Source organism: Lampris incognitus, chromosome 12, assembly GCF_029633865.1.
Source record: "Lampris incognitus isolate fLamInc1 chromosome 12, fLamInc1.hap2, whole genome shotgun sequence".
Taxonomy (NCBI): domain Eukaryota; kingdom Metazoa; phylum Chordata; class Actinopteri; order Lampriformes; family Lampridae; genus Lampris; species Lampris incognitus.
Window position 1 is genome coordinate 34,591,490 of NC_079222.1, and position 21,789 is coordinate 34,613,278.

Consider the following 21,789-nt stretch of genomic DNA (forward strand, 5'->3'; position numbering starts at 1 on the left):
AAACGCTTGTTTTTGTCAGTGTCTACTAAGTCTGCAATGAGCTATTTAAAGATATATGCACCCTATGCGTTGTCTTTGTGCACTGCATGTTGACACCTATGTCCAATTGGACTTGAACCTAGTTTTTTGGTACTTACTTGCGTAGTTGCCTCCTGACTAGATCCTTGCTTCTGTCGTATTAACTCTCAGACGTATGTCAGTTTGAGCCCTGTGATGGACTGGCGGCCTGTCCGGGAGGTTTCCCCATCTGCCACCCAATGACTGCTGGGATAGGCTCCAGCATCCCGTGACCCCGGTTTGGATAATTGGAATGGTTGATCTTTTGCTTCTTGCAAATGCTGTGTTCAAGCTACCTGTGGTATTTACAGTTAGCTTCATCTCATGAGGCTGGAAACTTGTACTTGGTTGCAGATTCTGGTGTGCAACAACATTTTAATACCTGTATTGAATGGAGAAGTGTATTACTGATAATGGAAATGATTTCTGGATCCTTACTTGCAGTTCAGCAGTGTAGGACACTATGGCACTGTCCAGTAGTAAAGGGCCTTGTTAGTTCTTCTGTCTTTCTGTGGCTGGTTGGTAGTTACCCCATTTTTTGGTTAGCTATTAAATTACTCGAATTGAGTTTGTTTTGTTTAGTTGTTGTCAAAGCAACTCGGGCTTTCTTTGGTGGTCAGTGTATTCTGTGATTCACATGCTATTTGGCAGTCTCGTTTTTTTTTTCTAAATTTATTTCTGATTTTTTCCTTTTTCTCCCAATTTAGTGGCCAATCAATCGCTATTTTAATTCAAACACCCTCCCTCGTACTGCATGCGTTCACCAACTGCATCTCTCTGGCCGGCAGTCTCGAAGGAGATGCCTCGCCGCTTCCGTGACAAGGCGACTCCAGGCCGAACCACTGCTTTTTCCGACAAACACACAGAGATGCATTCATGTGACAAACACAAGCCGACTCCGCCCCCCTCCCGAAGACAGCGTTGCCAATGATTGCTGCTTCATCGAGTCCGGCCATAGTCTGATCTGACGAGACCGGGGCGCGAACCCCGGTCCCCAGTGGGCAACTGCATCAACACAAAGCCGATGCTTAGACCGCTACACCACCGCGGACCTGGCAATCTCGTTTTTAGGAATGCACTGGCATTTTTTTGTCTTACAATTGTTATCATATACCAATTAGTATATTAAAAGCTTACTATTTAAACTATTCAAGATTATGTGTTTGTGGCATTATACACAGCCAAAACATTAAAATCACTGACAGGTAAGTGAATAAATTGATTATCTCGTTACAATGGCACCTGTCAAGGGGGTCAAGGGGTGGGATATATTAGGCAGCAAGTGGACATCAGTTCTTAAAGTTGATGTGTTGAAAGCAGGAACAATGGGCAAGCGTAAGGATCTGAATGACTTTGACAAGGGCCAAATTGTGATGGCTAGACGACTGGGTCAGAGCATCTCCAAAACGGCAGGTCTTGTTCCCAGTATGCAGTGGTAAGTACCTACCAAAGGTGGTACAAGGAAGGACAACCCATGAACCGGCGACAGGGACATGGGCACCCAAGGTTCATTGATATGTGTGGGGAGTGAAGGCTAGCCCGTCTGGTCCGATCCCACAGAAGAGCTATTGTAGCTCAAATGCTGAAAAAGTTCATGCTGGCTATGATAGACAGGTGTCAGAACACACAGTGCATCACAGCTTGCTGTGTATGGGGCTGTGTAGCTGCAGACCGGTCAGAGTGCCCACGATGACCCCTGTCCACTGGTGAAAGTGCCTACAGTGGGCACGTGAGCTTCAGGACTTGACCATGGAGCAATGGAAGAAGGTCTGATGAATCACATTTTCTTTTACATCATGCGCACAGTCGGATGTGTGTGAGTCGTTTACCTGGGGAAGAGATGGCACCAGGACGCACTATGGGAAGAGGGCAAGCCATCAGATGCAGTGTGATACTCTGGGCAATGTTCTGCTGGAAAACCTTGGGTCCTGGCATTCATGTGGATGTTACTTTGACACATACAACCTACCTAAATATCATTAGACCAGGTACACCCCTTGCATGGCGGCACAGTGGTTAGCGATGTCGCCTCACAGCAAGAAGGTCCTGGGTTCGAACCCCGGGGTCATCCAACCTTGGGGGTCATCCGAGCTCGTCCTCTGTGTGGAGTTTGCATGTTCTCCCCGTGTCTGTGGTGGGTTTTTTCCGGGTGCTCCGGTTTCCCCCACCATCAAAAAGACATGCATGTTAGGGTTGATACCATTGGCGGCTGGTGCTAAAAAAAATGTGGGGGGGGGGCGCAATTTACCTTGGCGCGGCACACCTGACAGCTGCTTTAATGTCCACACAGTCACAGTTATTAAGAAGGACAATGTAGCCTATAGATTTTATCAGGCTTCGTAGACGGTGGATGATTGACAGTCGAGACAAGGCATCGTGGTGGGCGTGAACATGATTGACAGCCACGAGAATTGTCCAATCACGTTAGATCAAAAACCATTAAAACAATACCAGTTCGCTGCCAATAAAAGTGGGAGTGTCTGGGGCGGCACAGAACTGCGCCCCCTGGAAAATCTGAAGAAACCAATCAGGCAGCAGCCTCAGGTCACCTGCTCGCCACAAGTTTGAGGGCTTACATAAGGTGTGGTTTGGCCCCGCCCCTCACCCAGGAAGTATATGTATTCAGACAGAAATCAACCAAATCCCATTTGAACCAATATTTAATGGCTGCTGACAGGTGCCCACAGACTGAAAATCACTTTTACTTCATAATTATTTGCATTATACAACTAAACTATATTTAACACGTTTAAGTAGATTTTCGTCTCTTGATATTTGAAGGGGGCGGCGCCCCAGCGCCCTGTACTGGCAAACCGCCACTGGAGTTGGTCCCCGGGCGCTGCACGGTGGCTGCCCGCCCCTCCTAGCTACACAGCTAGCATTGGTTAAATGCAGAGAATAATTTCCCCATGGGGATCAATAAATTATCTCAAACTCAAAAAAATATATATTTTTCTTGGTTTTTTTTTTCCTGCTTTTTTGTTGTTGTTGTTGTTCTAGTTGTACCTCAGATAAGTATGTGTAACACATGAGGATCAAGTACCTTAATTCCTGGCATGTGTGAAGTCAGTGTGAAAATACTAAGCATGACAGGCAAACGAGGTAGGTATATACATCATGTTGTTGTGTTTCCACCGACTCTTGAGTGCAATTATGGGTGTGTACAAATCATTCTACATGCTTCATGAGGGCTTAACTTCATATGTGATTGGACGTCTGAGTGCCTGTTTTGTTTTGTTTTTTGCCGGCAGGTACATTTGTGCAGAAGGCGTGTGAACGAGACCTGGACTACGGACAGTGTCTTCCCTGCGAGCACGGCCAGACCTACACGGAGCACTCCAACGGGATGAACCGCTGCCTGCCCTGCACCCACTGCCGCACAGGTACGAGTTTCCGCTGCTTGGCTTCTAGGGAGAGGGGAGGGGGGGGGGGGTGTTCCGCGAAAACAGCCATATGACCGAGCCTCTGCGTATGCGTTATAATAAAAAAATTGGAATTCAATTTGTCCGAGACGAATTTGTCTGGGGACAAATTGAAGGAAAATTGAATTAGGAAAGTTTTTGTCTGTTTCAATGCCTTTAGCATATCCCAGAAAACACAATCTGTCTGAGTTAGAAGGAGCAGTTGGGTGTGTCTCCGGGGCTTTTCTCATGCACGGCATGTGAGTGCGGTACCTCTCTCTAGAGGTTTGCTGGTGTCCTACCTAGCCGGCCTGGGTGTGGCAGTGTTTTATTGTCTCCTGCTCTGGCTGCTTTTGTGCCCTAAGAAAAGCCCGAGCACCGGAGAAGGGACTACTGTTACACAGGACACGTTTGGTCCTTAGTCAGAGGCTTTAAGGGTTTTATGTTTGGCTCCGGTGTTCAGCTGTGTTGTTTTAAAAGTTATGAAACCTCCTCTCCTTCTGACATGGACCGCGCAAACGTTGCATGAACGACATGTGTGTAACGTGTGACTCCATGACTCTCGTCCACAAAAACCCTCTCAGTTGAAGACACTGATGTTGAAATACTTCATAATTCTCATCAGCAGGGGCTGAGTTTTGTTTTGCGGTAAACCTTTCATTGCGGGGCGTCCAGGCGGCGTGGCAGTCTATTCCGTTGCCTACCAACACGGGGATCGCCGGTTTGAATCCCGTGTTGCCCCCGGCTTGGTTGGCCGTCCCTACAGACACAGTTGGCCGTGTCTGCGGGTGGGAAGCCGGATATGGGTGCATGTCCTGATCGCCGCACTAGCGCCTCCTCTTTCTCCCCAGTTGTACTTGGCCAATTACCCCAGTCTTCTGAGACGCCCCGGTCGCTGCTCCACCCCCTCTGCCGATCCGGGGAGGGCTGCAGACTACCACATGACTCCTGTGATACATGTGGAGTCGCCAGCCACTCCTTTCACCTGACAGTGAGGACTTTCACCAGGGGGACATAGCGCGTGGGAGGATCACGCTATCCCCCCCCCCCCCGAGCAGGCACCCTGACCGACCAGAGGTGGCACCGGTGCAGCGACCAGGATACATACCTACATCCGGCTTCCCACCGACAGACACCAGTTGTGTCTGCAGGGACGCCCAACCAAGCTGGAGGTAACACAGGGATTCGAACCGGCGACCCCCGTGTTGGTAGGCAACAGAATAGACCGCTACGCTACCCGGACGCCCCAACACATACAACATATTGAAATCATCTGTATGCCACCTTGGCTGCCAAGTTTTTATCATTAAGGACATGAACTATTCAGCTCTTCGATACACAGATGTGTTGAACCTGCACATTGTGCTGGTCAGAAAAAGACCTCCATCATTTTTCTCTAACACGAGTAATCCTTTGCCATTTTTGCAAAATCATATGATTTTAATTACATTTTGGTTGACACCAGCCAGAAGGATTACATAATGTTCTTCTCAGTGTTTGAACACATTTCAAGACATTTTGTAACATGTTTTCAAAGCAAAAACAATTTCCTGGTAAAGATCATTTAAATGTGTTCTTTATTTATAGCATGATTTTCAATTATCCAGAGGTCATATGATTGACTGCGGTTACTCATAACGTGACAAAATTTAAGAGAGTTCATGCTCGATTCAATTTATGCCCTGATTGGTAACAAACCATCCCATCTCTGACTGTGGTCGCTGCTGCACACTCATGCAGCTTTACTAATGCAAAATAAACTGACACACAACAATTCTGAAATATGAAATTCACAATATTTGCTGTTCGACGGTGTCATTTTGGTCATATGTTGATAATGGTGTGGAGAGGAAGAACATTGACCCTCAACTCATTATTTTAGGGTGTCCGGGTAGCGTAGCGGTCTGTTCCGTTGCCTACCGACACGGGGATCGCCGGTTCAAGTCCCCGTGTTACCTCCAGCTTGGTCGGGCGTCCCTACAGACACAATTGGCCATGGCTGCGGGTGGGAAGCTGAATGTGGGTATGTGTCCTGGTCACTGCACTAACGCCTCTGGCCGGTCGGGGCGCCTGTTCTGGGGAGGGGGGACTGGGCTGAATAACGTGATCCTCCCACGCGCTACGTCCCCCTGGGGAAACTCCTCACTGTCGGGTGAAAAGAAGCGGCTGGTGACTCCACATGTATCGGAAGAGGCATGTGGTAGTCTGTAGCCCTCCCCGGATTGGCAGAGAGGGTGGAACAGCAACCGGGACAGCTCAGAAGAAGTATAATTGGGAGAAAGTGGGGGGGGGGGGGGGGTCCAAAAAAAACTCATTATTTTAAACATAGAAAATATCAGCTGGACTCACCAGATGCAGGTATTAGAGAGGGTAATGCTTGGTCACTGTTACACCACACTCGTGTGCAACTGATGGTGTCACATCATTCTTTTCCCTGCTGAGCTCTGGGGTATTCCAAACTACTCTATGGGCCTCCTCATCCCAGTTTAAAGGGCAAAATTAAAATCTGACAAGATAACCAAAGGTTACATGTAACAATAACCTGGTTTACATCAAAACTCCTGAGAAGAAACTGATTTCTCCAAGGACTTCTCCAAGTGTCTGAGAAATTGGTTGTGAAGCAAATATTCCTCCTTGAGAAAACATCTACAGGAAGTCACTGGATAACAAAATGAGGGAAAAAAATACTCATCAGACAACCTTATACTGAACAACGATTTCAATGAGGTCTGCACTGGTTCCCCCACTAAAACATCACTCCTCCTACCTCCGGCCCTCACCAGCTGGCTGCCACTGTATCTCTGTTCTCCACCCCACACACCAGCTTCTGTCTGTACATGATCCCTGATCAGCCAACACCCTTCACCCTCCCATCCCGACAATCTGTTTCCACCTTTTCCTCACCAACAATCACAGGTTAGGATTCGAACATTTCTTCGACACACTGAAACCCAGGAAAGCACGTGGTCAAGACTTTATCTAGTCATGCTTACTTGGACCCTCATTTCACACTATGGCCTCTCTAAAGCCTGAGTACATAAACTAAGATACTGCCTGTGGTTTCCAGTTCTGTAATGGACGATATCTCCTGCATTTTAAGCGTTTTCTGCTGACTGCCAGACCCTGTCTACGGGTGGATCGCCAACTTCCAGACAGACAGACATTTCGTGCAAGAAACACATCAAACACACTGCACTGACACACCATAAGGATGCATGCTCCATTAGTCCTTCCACACCAATGAGTACATCTCTAATGATCAGTATGCTGCGGTACTGAGTGTCGCAGGGAAGAATTTGTGACGAGGTTGGCTCGAGTCTTAGATAATGGGCCAGGCCTTCTTCAGACATCTCCTGGAGTAGATATCCTGTATTGCTGGTAATTCACTCCCTATGATTAACTGTACTCATTTACACACACCCTGCAGAGCTTTGGGTTTGAGGACAGTACAATTCCCATACCAGACAGTGATGCAACCAGACCGGGTACTCTCAGTGGTGCATCTGTAATGTGGTTAGGATGTAGTGGGGGCATGCCAGATTTCTTCGGCCTATTGAGGAAGAATAGGTGCTACCACACTGTTATGACCACAATTTTGATGTGTCGAGTCCAGGTTAAGTTTTCATTGAGTTTATGTGTAGCAACTGAAAACTATCCCCCCACTCTGCAGCTCTACGAGGATGATGATGTGGGTGGGAGTGTGTCCACCTCCCTGTTAAGTCCTGTAGTACACATCATCTCCTTTGTATTGAGGGAGAGGCTGTTGTCTTGGCACTAGACCACCAGGGTCTCAACCATCTCTTTGGCCTAATTACTCATCCATAAACCAAGCAATGACAGCGATGTCGTTAGAGAAGTTCATGAACATGGTGGAACTGTGCATGGCCACACAGTCATACAATTGGTGGCCAGGGAGTAGAAGATGAGGCATTGCAGGGCTCCATTGTTTGAGTTAGAGTGGAGGTCTTGGTGCCAACCTTCACCACCCGGGTTCCACCCTCTAGCCAGACCAGGATACCGAGTCAGAGGGAGGTTTTCAATTCCAGGTCCCAGAGCTTAATGAAGAGCTTAGGGGGTACTATTCTGCTGAATGGCAAGAGCTGCTGCACATACAGCAGTCTTTTGGTTACCGAGCAAGTACTCTGAAGGCACACCAAATTTGCTTTTTATGACTCTCACTGATATGCTATCCAAACTAATACTACTACTACTACTAGTACTACTTCTTTTGGCTGCTCTCGTTAGGGGTCGCCATAGCGGATCATCCGTTTCCATCTCTTCCTGTCCTCTGCATCTTCCTCTGTCACACCAGCCACCTGCATGTCCTCCCTCACCACATCCATAAACCTCCTCTGGGCCTTCCTCTTTTCCTCTTCCCTGTCAGCTCCATATTCAGCATCCTTCTCCCAATATACTCAGCATCTCTCCTCCACACATGTCCAAGCCATCTCAATCTTGCCTCTCTTGCTTTGTCTCCAAACCGTCCAACCTGAGCTGTCCCTCTAATATATTCGTTCCTAATCCTGTCCTTCTCCGTCACTCCCAATGAAAATCTTAGCATCTTCAACTCTGCCACCTCCAGCTCCACCTCCTGTCTTCTCATCAGTAATATGTGATACGATATATCATATTACATATTATGACTCGTCAGTTATGTGATATCCAAATAGCAAAGTTTACAAAAAGCATTTCATGAAATAATAGTAAATTAATAACATTTTATTTACCATTATGATTTCATCGTTGTCATTTCTTCCCTATCTACAGATGAGATTGAAACTACATCCTGTACCAGCACCTCGGATACCAAGTGCCAATGCAAATCAGGAACGTTCTGTGTTCCAGATCAGGCTTGTGAGGTCTGCAAGCGTTGTGCCAGGTGATTTATTTATTGTAAACAACAAAAAAAAATCACGGATACATTTATTTTATTTTGTTGTAGTTTAGAACCACTGTTACCATAATACGTTCATGTCATTTAATTTCAATGTTCGCTAAGCACGTGCTTGCCTTTTCCAAATTACTGTTTAATATGATATACAATTGCTATGTATTTTAAATCCTTAAGTGTATCTCTCCTTTTTAACCTCAGGTGTAAAGCTGGGGAGGAAGTGGTGAAGAAATGCACCTCCATTTCCAATACGGTGTGTAGGAAACGGGACCTATCTCCCACCCAAAATTCCCCTACCCTCCCTACACCTGCCTCCAGCTCTCCAGGGACCATAGGTAACCATGTGATCTAAGCAACTCTTCTTCTTCTTCTTCTTCGTCTTTTTTTTGTACAGTGCTGGTTGCTACTGAGGGCTATTGTGATTTAGTTGTACTTAATTGAATTTTCATATGATGCACTTAAACGGTATTCTTGACACCGGTTCCTTGTTTTCCAGTTATTCTTCCGGTGGTCATCATCGCTGTCGGCATCATCACTGCACTGGCTGCATGGTGGTTTAAAGTTAAGCAGCATTCGTGTAAGAAATTATGTGAGTAGACTCTGTGTCACTATGCAATACATTTTGCTCTTAAAAAAAATATTGTAAAAAAATATTGAGCCGCCGGGTGGCGTGGCGGTCTCTTCCGTTGTCTACCAGCATGGGGATTGCCGGTTCGAATCCCCGTGTTGCCTCCAGCTTGGTCGGGTGTCTCTACAGACACAATTGGCCGTGTCTGCGGGTGGGATGTGTCCTGGTCACTGCAGGCCAGAGCTACAGATGTAGTTGGCATGGTTACAGGTAGCAGCAACAAGCTAATTAGCGCTACGGTCCCTTATAGTGTCTTTGTTAAAGTGTTATTTTAACTCTGAGAGTGTACAAATGGATCCTTTTGGGTCCATTTGTACACTCTCAGAGTTAAATTAATACTCAGGACGTTAAATTAACACTCAGGAAGTTAAATTAATACCCAGGAAGTTAAATTAATACTCAGGAAGTTAAATTAACACTCAGGAAGTTAAATTAATACCCAGGAAGTTAATTTGAAACTCAGGAAGTTAAATTAATACTCAGGAAATTAAATTAACACTCGGGAAGTTAAATTAATACTCAGGAAGTTAAATTAATACTCAGGAAGTTAAATTAATACCCAGGAAGTTAATTTGAAACTCAGGAAGTTAAATTAATACTCAGGAAATTAAATTAACACTCGGGAAGTTAAATTAATACTCAGGAAGTTAAATTAATACTCAGGAAGTTAAATTAACACTCAGGAAGTTAAATTAATACCCAGGAAGTTAATTTGAAACTCAGGAAGTTAAATTAATACTCAGGAAATTAAATTAACATTCAGAAAGTTAAATCAATACTCAAGAAGTTAAATTACAACTCAGGAAGTTAAATAAATACTCAGGAAGTTAAATTAAAACTCAGGAAGTTAAATTAAAACTCAGGAAGTTAAATTAACACTCAGGAAGTTAAATTGAAACTCAGGATTTTACTGTGTGATATGTGTGGTGATACTTGTTTCTGCATTGGTGTTAAATCGCTATAAATCCTACAGATCCTTTACAGATGGAATGGAATCACCATGGTGACTAGCATGGGTCAGCATCCTCCCCTTGGCCAATCATGAAAACTTTGTTTAACTTGCGTTTTAACTATTGACGTTGTAGTCAACTATAGTTGGTTGTTTGCCACATAAACTTGCTGCTTCTTCAAACCCGCCGCCTTCATCTTCAGCATAAAGCTTATGTGGTGGAGATGGTAAAAGATATGTACTGTCTCACTTTCTGGGGAAGTCCTACTTAACAGTAATCTGTGATTGTGTTTTTTTTTTGTTTTTTTCTAAATCTGGAAATTAAAGGATTAGTCATCACCAGCAATGGAAAACATCAGAAATGACAATTTTATGCCTTTAACACTAGAACGACCATTCTGAATGCTCGTAAAATTGCATATATTTGCATTAAATGAGTTTTTGATCAATTGCACAAAAAAAAGTTATGATAAGATCTACCTAAATTACGAGTCGTCAAAAAGACGGCTCGTAATTTGCATATGATCGTGTGCGTCACATCACTATTTACGACGTGCGTTGGTCACGTCAGTTCCTTCGCGGAGTTCGTTGCTCTGCCGCAGAAACACGCTAGCGTCCTCCAGTGCAGAGAAATAGTCTAAAACTTTGTAGGCTGGCTGTGCTAAATCCTTGCAACATCATTCCTATAGTTGTTTTTTTTTTTTTATTAATACAGCTTTTTTTTTGTTAACTCAAGGAGTTAATGCATATTATGTTCATTCTCACTGTAGGTTTATATATATATATGTATGTATATCTTTTTTTTCCCTGTATCTGTGTTGATATTCCGCACCTCATTAGTTGAGCACTCAACGCCATTGACGGTTTCAGAAAAAAAATGCTATATATATATATAGCATTTTTTTCCAAAACCGTCAATGGCGTTGAGTGCTCGACTAATGAGGAGCGGAATATCAACACAGATACAGGAAAAAAAGATTTTAATACATAGCAGTACAGGCCTGTTCCGTGCATCTGGCACTCATCAGCTGCTAATGTTTTTTTCACTATATATATATATATATATATATATATATATATGTGTGTGTGTGTGTGTGTGCAATATTCTAGCTCTTGTAAAGTGCTTTGAGTGGCCGTTGCTGCTAAGAAAACCGCTACATAAAATGCAACTTGACTTGACTTGACTTAATTGGCCAAGTATAACTAGGGAGAAAAAAAAGGGGGGGGGAATAAATAAATAGATATTGTTTTTGTAAAGGGATTCATCTGCTCTGTCACAGGTTCCAGGAGTCATTGTGATTCCAGTGAAATTGTGAAGATTCCAATTGTGAGTTATTTTTTGTTTTTGTTTTATTCATTACTGTCCTTTTTTTGTGTGATATTTTAAAACCTTTTAGTGGTATGAATGATCAATTCCTTTTTTTTACCCCCGCCATACATTGCATTTTGAATACATGCTGAGTGTCGGGACAGTATTTCAGTGTTTCCTTCTGCCCTCCTATCTCTCCACCAGGACGAGAGCGGGCCGACGGCGGAAGAGAGACAGAATAATCAGAATGCGGGCCTGGAGGGCGAGGAGTCTCGACCGGAATCACGGCCGCTTCTGCAGGAATCCCAAGCTGGGATGAGTAAGGCTTCGCCTCCTCTTGAGGATGAGGACAGGGGACTGGGGGACAGCTTGCCCAACACGACCAGCTCCTCTCAAACTAGCCTGTCAGCGCTGCCGACAGCAGCCTCTTCCGGCAACTCTCCACACCACAGCCCTTCTGCCCAGAGGCTCCAGCCTTCAGCTATGGTGAGAAAAATGTTGGCGAGAGTATAAAAGTGTCAGACAGAGGGAGGGGAGAGAGAGCTGGAGGAGCAGTGAAGATAGATGAATTCATAAATGCATTGACATGCTTTTTATTTTCACATGCAAGTTTGTATGGGCAACTGTAAACTTGATTTCTATGATCAAATGATGTGTAACATTTTGAGTATTTCTCAACGATGTCTCGCATCCCTCATCATGGTGCCATCTGATGGTAAATTGTTGGTAGTGCCGATTATTCATGCTTCCCATTTTACGTCCCTACAACAGCCATAGAACTATAAGTTTTGAAAGGAATGGCAATGCACTAACAATTGTTGAAAAACTACAATCCTGCACACACAAAATTATCAAACAAGACCTATAACCAACACAGTTCTATATATGTGAGATATAGCTCATCTCAGTAGTTTAAACACACAATAAGGCACACGTAATACAGTAAAAAGACATGTATCTCTTTCTAAGCAGACAAAATACATATACACTTGTAGTAGACAACTTTTCAACTTTCCTGCCCTAGCGTTTCCAGGTGGTACTATTGTTTGCGCTGCTGCCGCGAAGACAACCGGGTCGCTTTCCATTTATTAACATCCTGGCTACTGTCCAAAGCCAGAAACAATTGTAAGAATCCCAGTTTGAGCTAGAAACCCTGACCTCAGTGCTGCGTTGCAGGCAGAGTAAAACATCCGGCAGTGTTAATTAGTAGGCAGGTTGTGTTACTTTCTGATCCAGTAGGAAGAATGCCAGCTGAATGTTGGTCTGGAACCCTCTCAACTCCCGGGGCTCGCTCCATCGAGCGAATGCCCGTCCGAGGTTCTTGTTCTACCTCTATGTCTATCACTCTCCCCCTTCACCTTCTTTGCCTCCTTGGTCAACGAGGTTCTTTTTCTCTTTCCGGGTAGGGTTTCCACCGTCACTTCAGTTGTTCCACCATCTGCCATTTCTGCTACTGGGGATGGCTACCGGGTAAAAGAAAAGCGCTGTCCTCTTCCTATTTAGGTTGCACAATGGTCAATGCGCTTCCTTTGTGCCGTATAGCGAGCCTTCATTTTCCCATGAGATCGTACCTGGTGGCAGACAGCATTGCAATAGTGAAAGCGAGGCTTATAGGGAACCAGTCTAAACACTGATGATGTCATTGTTTTATAGCTATTATACGATACAGTCAACATTTATTCATAATGATGACTTAAAGCAAAGAAGTTGTCTCCTGCTGCTCTAAGTTCCATCAGTATTCACCCCCTTGAACTTTTTCTTGAATATTTTGCTGCGATTACATCCCCAAGTAATGATACATTAAAATAATCTTTTCTCGGGCGGCCGGGTAGCGTACTGGTCTATTCCGTTGCCTATCAACAGGGGGCTCGCCGGTTCGAATCCCCCTGTTACCGCCATCTTGGACGAGTGTCCCTACAGACACAATTGGCCGTGTCTGTGGGTGAGAGTCGGATGTGGGTAAGTGTCGTGGTCGCTGCACTAGTGCCTCCTCTGGTCGGTCGGGGGGCCTCTTTGAGGGGGAGGGGGAACTGGGGGGAAATAGCGTGATTCTCCAGCGCACTACGTCCCCCTGGTGAAACTCCTCACTGTCAGGTGAAAAGAAGCGGCTGGCGACTCCACATGTATCAGAGGAGTCATGTGGTAGTCTGCAGCCCTCCCCGGATCGACAGAGGGGTTGGAGCAGCGACCGGAACGGCTCAGAAGAGTGGGGTAATAGGCAGGATGCAATTGGGGAGAAAAGGGTGAGAAAATTAAAATAATAATAATAATAATAAGTGACATCTGCCCTATAATGCCTCAGGTCCATAGTTTGGACCCGGCTCTACAGGATGTAAAACAGGAAACATGAAAGAAATAAAAATAATAATAATAATAATAATAATGTTTTCCGTTCGCAAACAGAATAAATTCGCAGTATTTATGAAGGCAAATTGATTTTATTCAAAGACACTGTTTGTTTTTCTTTTTTTCAAAAATTTGCATTTAAGCAAAACAAAAAGTACCCCGCCCCGCAGACACATCACTTTTGTTGGTAGGCCTTCAGTCGCAATTACAGCTGTGAATGTTCCTGGGTGTGTGTGTTTGAGCTTTGTACAGATGGATTTTGGAATCTTTGCCCATTCATCCACGCAGACTCCAGCTCTGCCAGGTTGGATGGAGATTGTCGGTAGACAGCACTTTTCAACTGATACAAATTTTCACTGGTCTCGGCTTTTGCTGAGCTGATTCACAGTATTGACCTACTTTTCCAGGCCATTCCTGATTGTTTTTGCTGTTTGTTTTGGTCTTTGTCCTGCTAAAGCATGAATCTTTCACCCTAAACATAGATTTCTTGTTAACTGCAGACGGTTTTCCTAAATCATTTGCCTTCGGCGCCGCCGTCTTCCGTCTAACCGCAACAAGCTCTCCTGTCCCTGCTGCTGAAAAGCAATCCCATCGCGTCACCCCCACACTTGACAGAAAGGGAGGGTGCTACCCAGGTGTTGGCGTTGGGGTGCGTTTGGTTTGTGCCAAACATAGCACTTTGCTCGAAGAGCACCGCCCTTGGTCTCATCAGATCTCACAATCTTCTTCCAGAAGATCTCAGAATTAGTCACATGGCTTCTAGAAAACTCCGGACAAGACTTTATCTTGGCCTGTCCATATGGCTTCCTTCTAGCCACTCTTTCAAAGAAGCAGAATCTTTGAAGTGGTGCAAAAAAAAGATTATTCTCTGGACAGTTTCTCCCATTTGAGCCAATCTGCTGTGAGCATGGAGCTGGTCTCTCAGTCATATTTGACGATTTCCGTTTTCATCCTGTTGCTCAGTTTGGTTCGATTGGTAGTGTCTGGGTGAGTGGTTGCCATATTTTTTTTTCAATTTTATTACACTGGACTTCTTGGGGCTCTTGGGGGCTGTTGGGAACAGTCGAATCTTTTTATAACCCTCTCTGGCCTTTTGCCTCCTAACAGTTTCAAGGCTGCAGCTCCTCGGTCTTCATGACAACAGGACTGATATGAGTCTGTTGTTTCAGCTGTGAGACCTCAAAAGAAATCAGACATTTCATATGCGATCATCCAACTGGCCACAGCTTGATTCGACATCAATATAGGACCTAAATGAAACTATTCAGAGTGATCTTTCATAAAGCGCATACACCCAGCCCGGTCGAAGTTGTTAACACAAAGGGGGGAATTATCAGTTAGCATTTTTCAGGTTTCTATTTTTAGTATATTTTCTTAAATCTTTTTTTTTTAATTATGCAGAATTAACTTCTAATATGACTTCCCATTTTTTTAAAACTACCATCACAGGATATTAGCCTCAAGCAAATTCCCAAATTTTGACACTTAACTTAATTAATTAAAGTGTCACTGATAGTGTTATTCCAGCACAGACCCTAAGCCCCCTGAATGAACCCTAATTCTCCCTTCGGCGGAATGGGACAGGGTGATGAAATTCTTAAGAATTTCAGAATTCTCTGGAGAGAGCAGTACCATCTGGTAATTTATTCTTAGTGTTTTTGTTTTTGTTTTTTGTTTTTTTATCCATCGCAAATTGGAGATTAATTAGCAGTATCAGCCAACCAACACAGGGATAACTATTCCTCTCTGTTGGTCGTTGGAAGCAGACACACTTCATGAGTTTAACTGCCCCCGTCTTAGGCTGGATAAACCCTCCATAGATCAACATATCAAAAAGTACTCGACTGCTTCCTGGTGCTGATGGTAGCGCTGCTCAGGCAGCGAAAAGCAACAAACATCAGACAGGTGTAACATGACAAGCAATGATTGGCCAGGTACAATTGGTGGGAAAAGGGGGGGGAGGGAGAAGACACGTGCTCAACTTCTGACTCGTACAAGTGGCGTATCCACAGTTTTGTAGCGTGGGGGAGAGGCGCTGTCATCGGGCAAGATAATGTCAACCATGAGATGAAAGTGAACACAAAGCCTGCCTCTGGTTAAGGAAAACTGTAGGCCGCGGTGTTAACTGTCAGCGCGATTGGCAGGCAGTAAAAGCATTCCTTTCACATCCAATCCATCCATTATCCAAACCGCTCATCCCGCCGTCAGGGTCGCGGGGGATGCTGGAGCCTGTCCCAGCAGTCATTGGGCGGCAGGCGGGGAGACACCCTGGACAGGCCGCCAGACCATCACAGGGCAAAAACATCACTTAGTGCAGCTGTAAGACGTAGCGGAGTTGAGTTATACTGTAATCATCAAGTATGACTGAACAAAGTGCCCGTAACTACATTTGAGTTTATCTCACTGTCAACGTAGAGGAGCAGCTTTCATTATTGGGTGCATGTTTTTATTTGTTATCCATACCTTATATTTACTCACAGAAATACTGGAAGGCTTCTGCCAGGGGTAAATATCAGATGTCATGAATACTGTGTAGTCATTACAATACGGGTAATAAACAAAATGATAATTAAAACTGGTCTGGTGTGTGTTAGCTAGGCTAGTTTGGAATGTGTAGGCAGAAATGATAATCTCAGTGACAAGCATGTAATGCTTTTACTTCGGTGGGCAGCAGCTAAATTAGCTTCTTAAAAGCAGTTTGGACTATGGATGGATGGATGGATGGATGGATGGATGAAAAGAGACTATCTCCACAAGGTGGAAATTTAGAACTACAAAAACTAAAGTGGAACCACAGAAACAGAGAGTTTCAACTTGGTGCTGGAGTTGCAGATGAAAGCGAGACAGTTGTTTAATGTAGCATATATATGTAGGGCTTTTATTCTGATAAGATGTGTGTATTTTTTCTGATTGCCAGTGATACCGCCCCTTTTGTGGTGATTAACTTTTTTTTTCTTTGTGCTCTGTTCTATTTTAGGATGATCCCTTGCAGAACCGGTTGGTGCCACTGCTAGGTAAGATTTCCCAAAGCCATGTTTTTAGCTTAGGAAGATTTTACACACTTTACGGATGAATTTAAATGCACTAACTCATCTCATATTTCAAGTTATTACTAATTCTCTAAACTTGGCACGTGAATAACAGCCATGGACGCAAGACATTTGTTTATGACAGTTCATGTCAGTCCACAGTGAAGGGAAAAAAACACCACGTCCCAATAGCTCTTCATAAGATGTCTCCTCATAATATTTGGATGATAGATTGATCTCATGACTGTCAGGCCATCCTCAGTCCTTCGGGGGATTGGGACCACGCTGTGTTTTGGTGCTTTTGGTTTTTTTGTGCCTCTTGTGCTAAATTGCAGAGGGTATGGCTCATTAGAAATAGGATCACTCTTTAAATCATGCTAATCCTTAAAATACCCTAACCCTATCAGACTGGAGGTCTGTGTATGAGCATTTTCTGTAAGTTTGTGTTCAATGCAATGGCTTGTTTGCGTCAATGTGCAAATTAGCGATGCTAAAAACAATTTTAAGGAGATTATAATTACATCAGCCATTCTGAGAAAACAGAAATATTGAAGGATCAAGACTGTATGGCAGGGTTAAGGAAAACTTAACCAATTGTGTCCCCACAGACACAATTGGCCGTGTCTGCAGGTGGGAAGCCGGATGTGGGTATGTGTCCTGGTCGCAGCACTAGTGCCTCCTCTGGTCGGTCGGTCGGGTCGTCTGTTTGGGGGGGGGGGGGGGAGGGACTGGGGAGGAATATCGTGATCCTCCCACGCGCTACGCCCCCCTGGTAAAACTCCTCACTGTCAGGTGAAAAGAAGCAGCTGGCGACTCCACATGTATGGGAAGAGGCATGTGGTAGTCTGCAGCCCTGCCCGGATCGGCAGAGGGGGTGGAGCAGCGACCAGCACGGCTCGGAAGAGTGGGGTAATTGGGCGGATACGACTGGGAAGAGAAAGGATGGGGGGAAAAAAGACTTATGACAGTCTGTGTCAAGCAATATGTGACTGAATATACATGTCTATCCATCTCCATGTTTTCCAGGATCAGAAAAGTCCCTGAGAAAGAGCTTCGATCTGTTTGACGAGTACCTGGATGTGAGGATCCACAACAAGTTTTTTAGAATGATAGGAGTCAGTGACAACCACATCCGGATCGCAGAGAGCGCACCTCCTGGCGACAAGGTGTATGACTTGCTGAAGAACTGGATGCAAAGAGAGGGACTAAAAGCCGATATCAACAACCTCTTAGATGCCTTACTAAGCTTGGACCAGCGGAGATCGGCAGAGAGCATTGCCTTCGCAGCGCTCCAGAAAGGCTACTACAAGCATTCAGACACACCCTGATAGCCCCTAACCTCGGGGACTGCGGATGAAGTGAAACGTACTTATTTTATTAAAACCTAAAGCACATAGACACTGTTGTTGACATTGTCTCTCAAGACCAGGCTTACCTCTTATTGGCTGAAACAGCCATGTATTCAAAAGCCAGTAGTTTTGAAAACAGAGAAAAAAGAAAAGAAAGAAAAAGGGGAAGGGTGAGTTGCGATGATCATTGCTTTAAGGATGAGACTAATTCCAAAATGATCAGGGTTTAAAATCAGGAACAAAAATGTCATTTTGGCCAAAAATTTCAATGTCATCCCGAACAAGGCAATGAAGCTTCAAATACAAAAAACAAAAAAAAAAATCTTAAGTTAAGGAGTAGTTTAGATGTAAGGTATCAACTTCCACAAGCTGAAATGAAATGTTCTTAAGTCTAATATAAATATTTAGCCATATAAGCTTCGAAGTCTTTCAGCTGGTGTAGCTCGCCCTGTCCTCAATCCAGATATTTTGGCGATGGGGATGCCAATTACACTACTTTGAGACAAAGATATACACTGGTTTGTAGGCGTGACATCAGCAATATCACTGATACTGTGCCTTCTTAATGCACTGACCTCTGGCACACGTAAGATTTAGCGCTACAGTTACACATGTTATTGTTATCATTATTATTATTATTATTATAGTTACATAGGATGCCCTGACTCGATAACGCCATGTCAGTCATACAATGCCGTCAGACATGAACACTGCAGTGTAGACGATTTATATCGAGGAGGGTCACTATGCAGGCTTACTAATGATTTTTTTTTTTACGTCTTTGCCGCAAATTGTCATCTGAATATGACATGTTTGGTATAGAACATAATCATCGTTCCATGATTTGTCACATCGTTTTATTAGTAGTGGTACAAAAGTGCCATAGATTTTTTTTTGTTTTTGTTAATCTGAGTCAAGGAGTTTTTGTTTTTTCACGTGGCAGATAAATGAATCCGTCTTCATTATTTAGTATTCTATATGCTCAGTGTTAATGCTCACATAAAACATTTTAGAAGGAATTTCAGTATAGCTGTGCCTCTGTTATTAGGTTAGAAAAGTGTTTCCACGATGTTTCCATGTAATATGGAGAGATTCAACGGTCCTTCATTTTATTTATTGACATATTTATTTAAATGAATCATAATTTTGTGTCATTATTTATACACTTACCAATACAACCCTGGAAAACAAGATAGCACATTGTTTTGTGTTATTTTTGTGTTTTATCTGCAGGGCTAAATGACTAAGATCAAATTGAAGGCTGCATTTGAAATTAAATGTTTTGTTAAACTCTACTGCTGATTGCTGTACAGGGTTCAGTGCAGCAATCGGTCTCCATGGTAACCAGGTTTCGTGTGCCATTTCTTCACAATTGGGTTATCATGAGCATCCACTGTTACCACAATCATTGCTAAGTTAGTTTTGTGTCACTGAAGTCGGCATGTGACAGGGATGTCGGGGTCGCGGTGACAAGTTTCTTAGGAAAAGAGGGCTGGTCTGTTGAGTTCAGCTACTTTAACTCAACCAGCCAACCGAGTCATCCCTCTGTGCGTGTCCTTGTTGACATGGTGTGAAGGTACTGAAAGTTTTCATTTGGACAGGTGCAAATAAGATGAAGGAAACCTTTTCTGGATATAGAAAGTTCAGTTCTCTTTCCCTGATAGTACTGTTTGTAGATATATTTCCAGAGAGCATATATGCCTCACAAAATAAATATGTATATATGCAAATCTCAACACACCGTAATACATAGTGAGATTATGAAGTTTATGTGCGCAAACAGCCAATAGCGGACGTTGATGATGTTCTGGCTGTAGGCATTTAAACTAGGTTTTGCCCTTTATCTGCAGTGAACTGACTACACTTTTATATATAGATGAAAAATATATATAAATATATATATTTTATAGCTGAGCAAGGCTTCAGTGCTGGCACTGCCATCTATTGACAGGTAATGAGAAAACATCCTGCATCAGTTTCTATGAATGCTTATTAATTTTTTTCCTCTTAACATGTTTTCTTGACTTAACAGCCTGTTTACTATCAAAAAAAAGGCTTATGGACTTTTCTATATGAAGTGGTTGAAGGTATACCGATAATTTGGCATCTATGCATATGTTTTGTTTACTTTATGGCAGTGAATGTGTGTGTATGGGTCAAAAAAAATTTTTTTTTTATCATTTCTGTGTTTTTACCTTCACATATTTCAATGCAAGTCCCAGCCTGTTCATTTTTTCCTCTAATAGCTTTATGACTCATTGTAAAAAATGTCCAGTGCATCTTTATTTACACAATTTCTGCTTTGTTATTTGTTCGCTTGTCAATGATTTCAGATACAAATACAACAAGGTCGTGTATTTGTCCAAGTCAATTTCAAATAAATATTTTGTACAGTTACTCCATCTTCGGTTTGGCATGTATGTGATTTGCAGTTCTTATCTCATGGCATCAGTGACTTCTAACTTCAGACCCTCGTGTCCCTCAGAACTGAGCGAGTGATGAATAGGTAACTGAAAAATGAGGACTGTCCTGTGTCCTCGCAGTGGTTTAAGATCCATAAACGATTCGCCTTTAAAGGTACACATCTATTTATATAAATAAACGAGTCCACCAGTACTGCTTTTCCCGATAAAGGGAAAAAGAAATTACATCAGCCATTTATTTTTATGTTTCAAAAAACTTTAACAGCCATATAAAATCTCACGCTATGGTCTGGATTCAAACACACAGCGGGCGCCATGTGGGAACGCACGCCTTAACAGCCAATTAAATTTGGATCCATTCCAACTAGGAAGTTTAATTGGCTGTTAAGGCGTGCGTTCCCACATGGCACCCGCTGTTTGTGTAAGTTCAGACCATAGCGTGATACTGTAACGTGCATGGATAAGTAGACACGCTGGCCGCTGGCTGGCGGGTTTGACCCTTTAGTCGAGCGGTTAACGATGTCTCCTGCGGTGCGGGCGATACGGGTTCGCGCCCCGGCCGCGGCAGTTCCCGTGGCTGCGTTGTCCCCCGGATTCGCTACATTGGTGTCAAAAGTGGGATGGAGCGACCCTAAGGCCATCGGAAGCGCATGCGCTCTGAGGCGGGAAGAAGCTGGAATGCTTAAGCGCGTGGACGCGCTTCCCGAAGGAGGGGGGGTAGTGTAACGTGCATGGATTAGTAGACACGCTGGCCGCTGGCTTGCGGGTCTGACCCTTTAGTCGAGCGGTTAGCGTTGCCTCCTGCGGTGCGGGCGATACGGGTTCGCTTCCCGGCCGCGGCAGTTCCTGTGGTTGCGTTGTCCCCCGAATTCGCTACAATATAACGGAACTTGTAGCGCTGTCAAAAGCCTCAAAACGTGAAAAAAAAATGGATAGTTTATTTTTGGGGGGGGCGGAGCAATGCTTTGATCAGCATTCGTAAAATTCCCGTAGATGTGTTATTGTCGTGTGTTTTGGGTAGATACATTTACATATAGTGTAATTTGGGGTCAGCCAGCTTTACACCATGAGAAGCTATTTTCGTGAGAATATAATCAAGCATCGCATGAATCCCAAACAATTTCAAGCCGAGCAGTCGATGGGAAGTCGTCCACTTTAAAAGTCACGTTTCGGTTTAGGCGGACGTTGATGATTACCCAAAAGGATGCAGCGGTGCACGACCCCGGGTCACCTCCGGTCGCCCAGCGTCCTGCACCACTGACGGTACAGTAACGCCAAAGTTAATGATTTTTAAGAGGGAATAAGTGGACAGTTGTTCTACCCAACTAGATTTGCCCTTTTCAATGTGTAAAAAAGATCTCGGGGTTTTATGTTGATCAAAACTTTAGGGTATGAGAAGGTTTTCTG

The 21,789-nt window shown here is 43.9% G+C and overlaps 1 protein-coding gene across 1 annotated transcript in view; it reads left to right on the top strand.

Moving 5' to 3' along the window:
* LOC130121663 (tumor necrosis factor receptor superfamily member 10B-like) overlaps positions 1 to 20,355 on the top strand; it is a 46,473-nt gene extending 26,118 nt beyond the window's left edge. The window contains exons 3-10 of the mRNA XM_056290505.1: positions 3,309 to 3,440; positions 8,226 to 8,337; positions 8,551 to 8,684; positions 8,846 to 8,938; positions 11,207 to 11,253; positions 11,440 to 11,721; positions 16,559 to 16,595; positions 17,637 to 20,355. Of these exons, the coding sequence (XP_056146480.1) occupies positions 3,309 to 3,440; positions 8,226 to 8,337; positions 8,551 to 8,684; positions 8,846 to 8,938; positions 11,207 to 11,253; positions 11,440 to 11,721; positions 16,559 to 16,595; positions 17,637 to 17,938 (1,139 nt within the window). The 3' untranslated portion in view covers positions 17,939 to 20,355. The remainder of the gene's footprint in view (positions 1 to 3,308; positions 3,441 to 8,225; positions 8,338 to 8,550; positions 8,685 to 8,845; positions 8,939 to 11,206; positions 11,254 to 11,439; positions 11,722 to 16,558; positions 16,596 to 17,636) is intronic.
* The last annotated feature ends 1,434 nt before the right edge of the window (positions 20,356 to 21,789 follow it).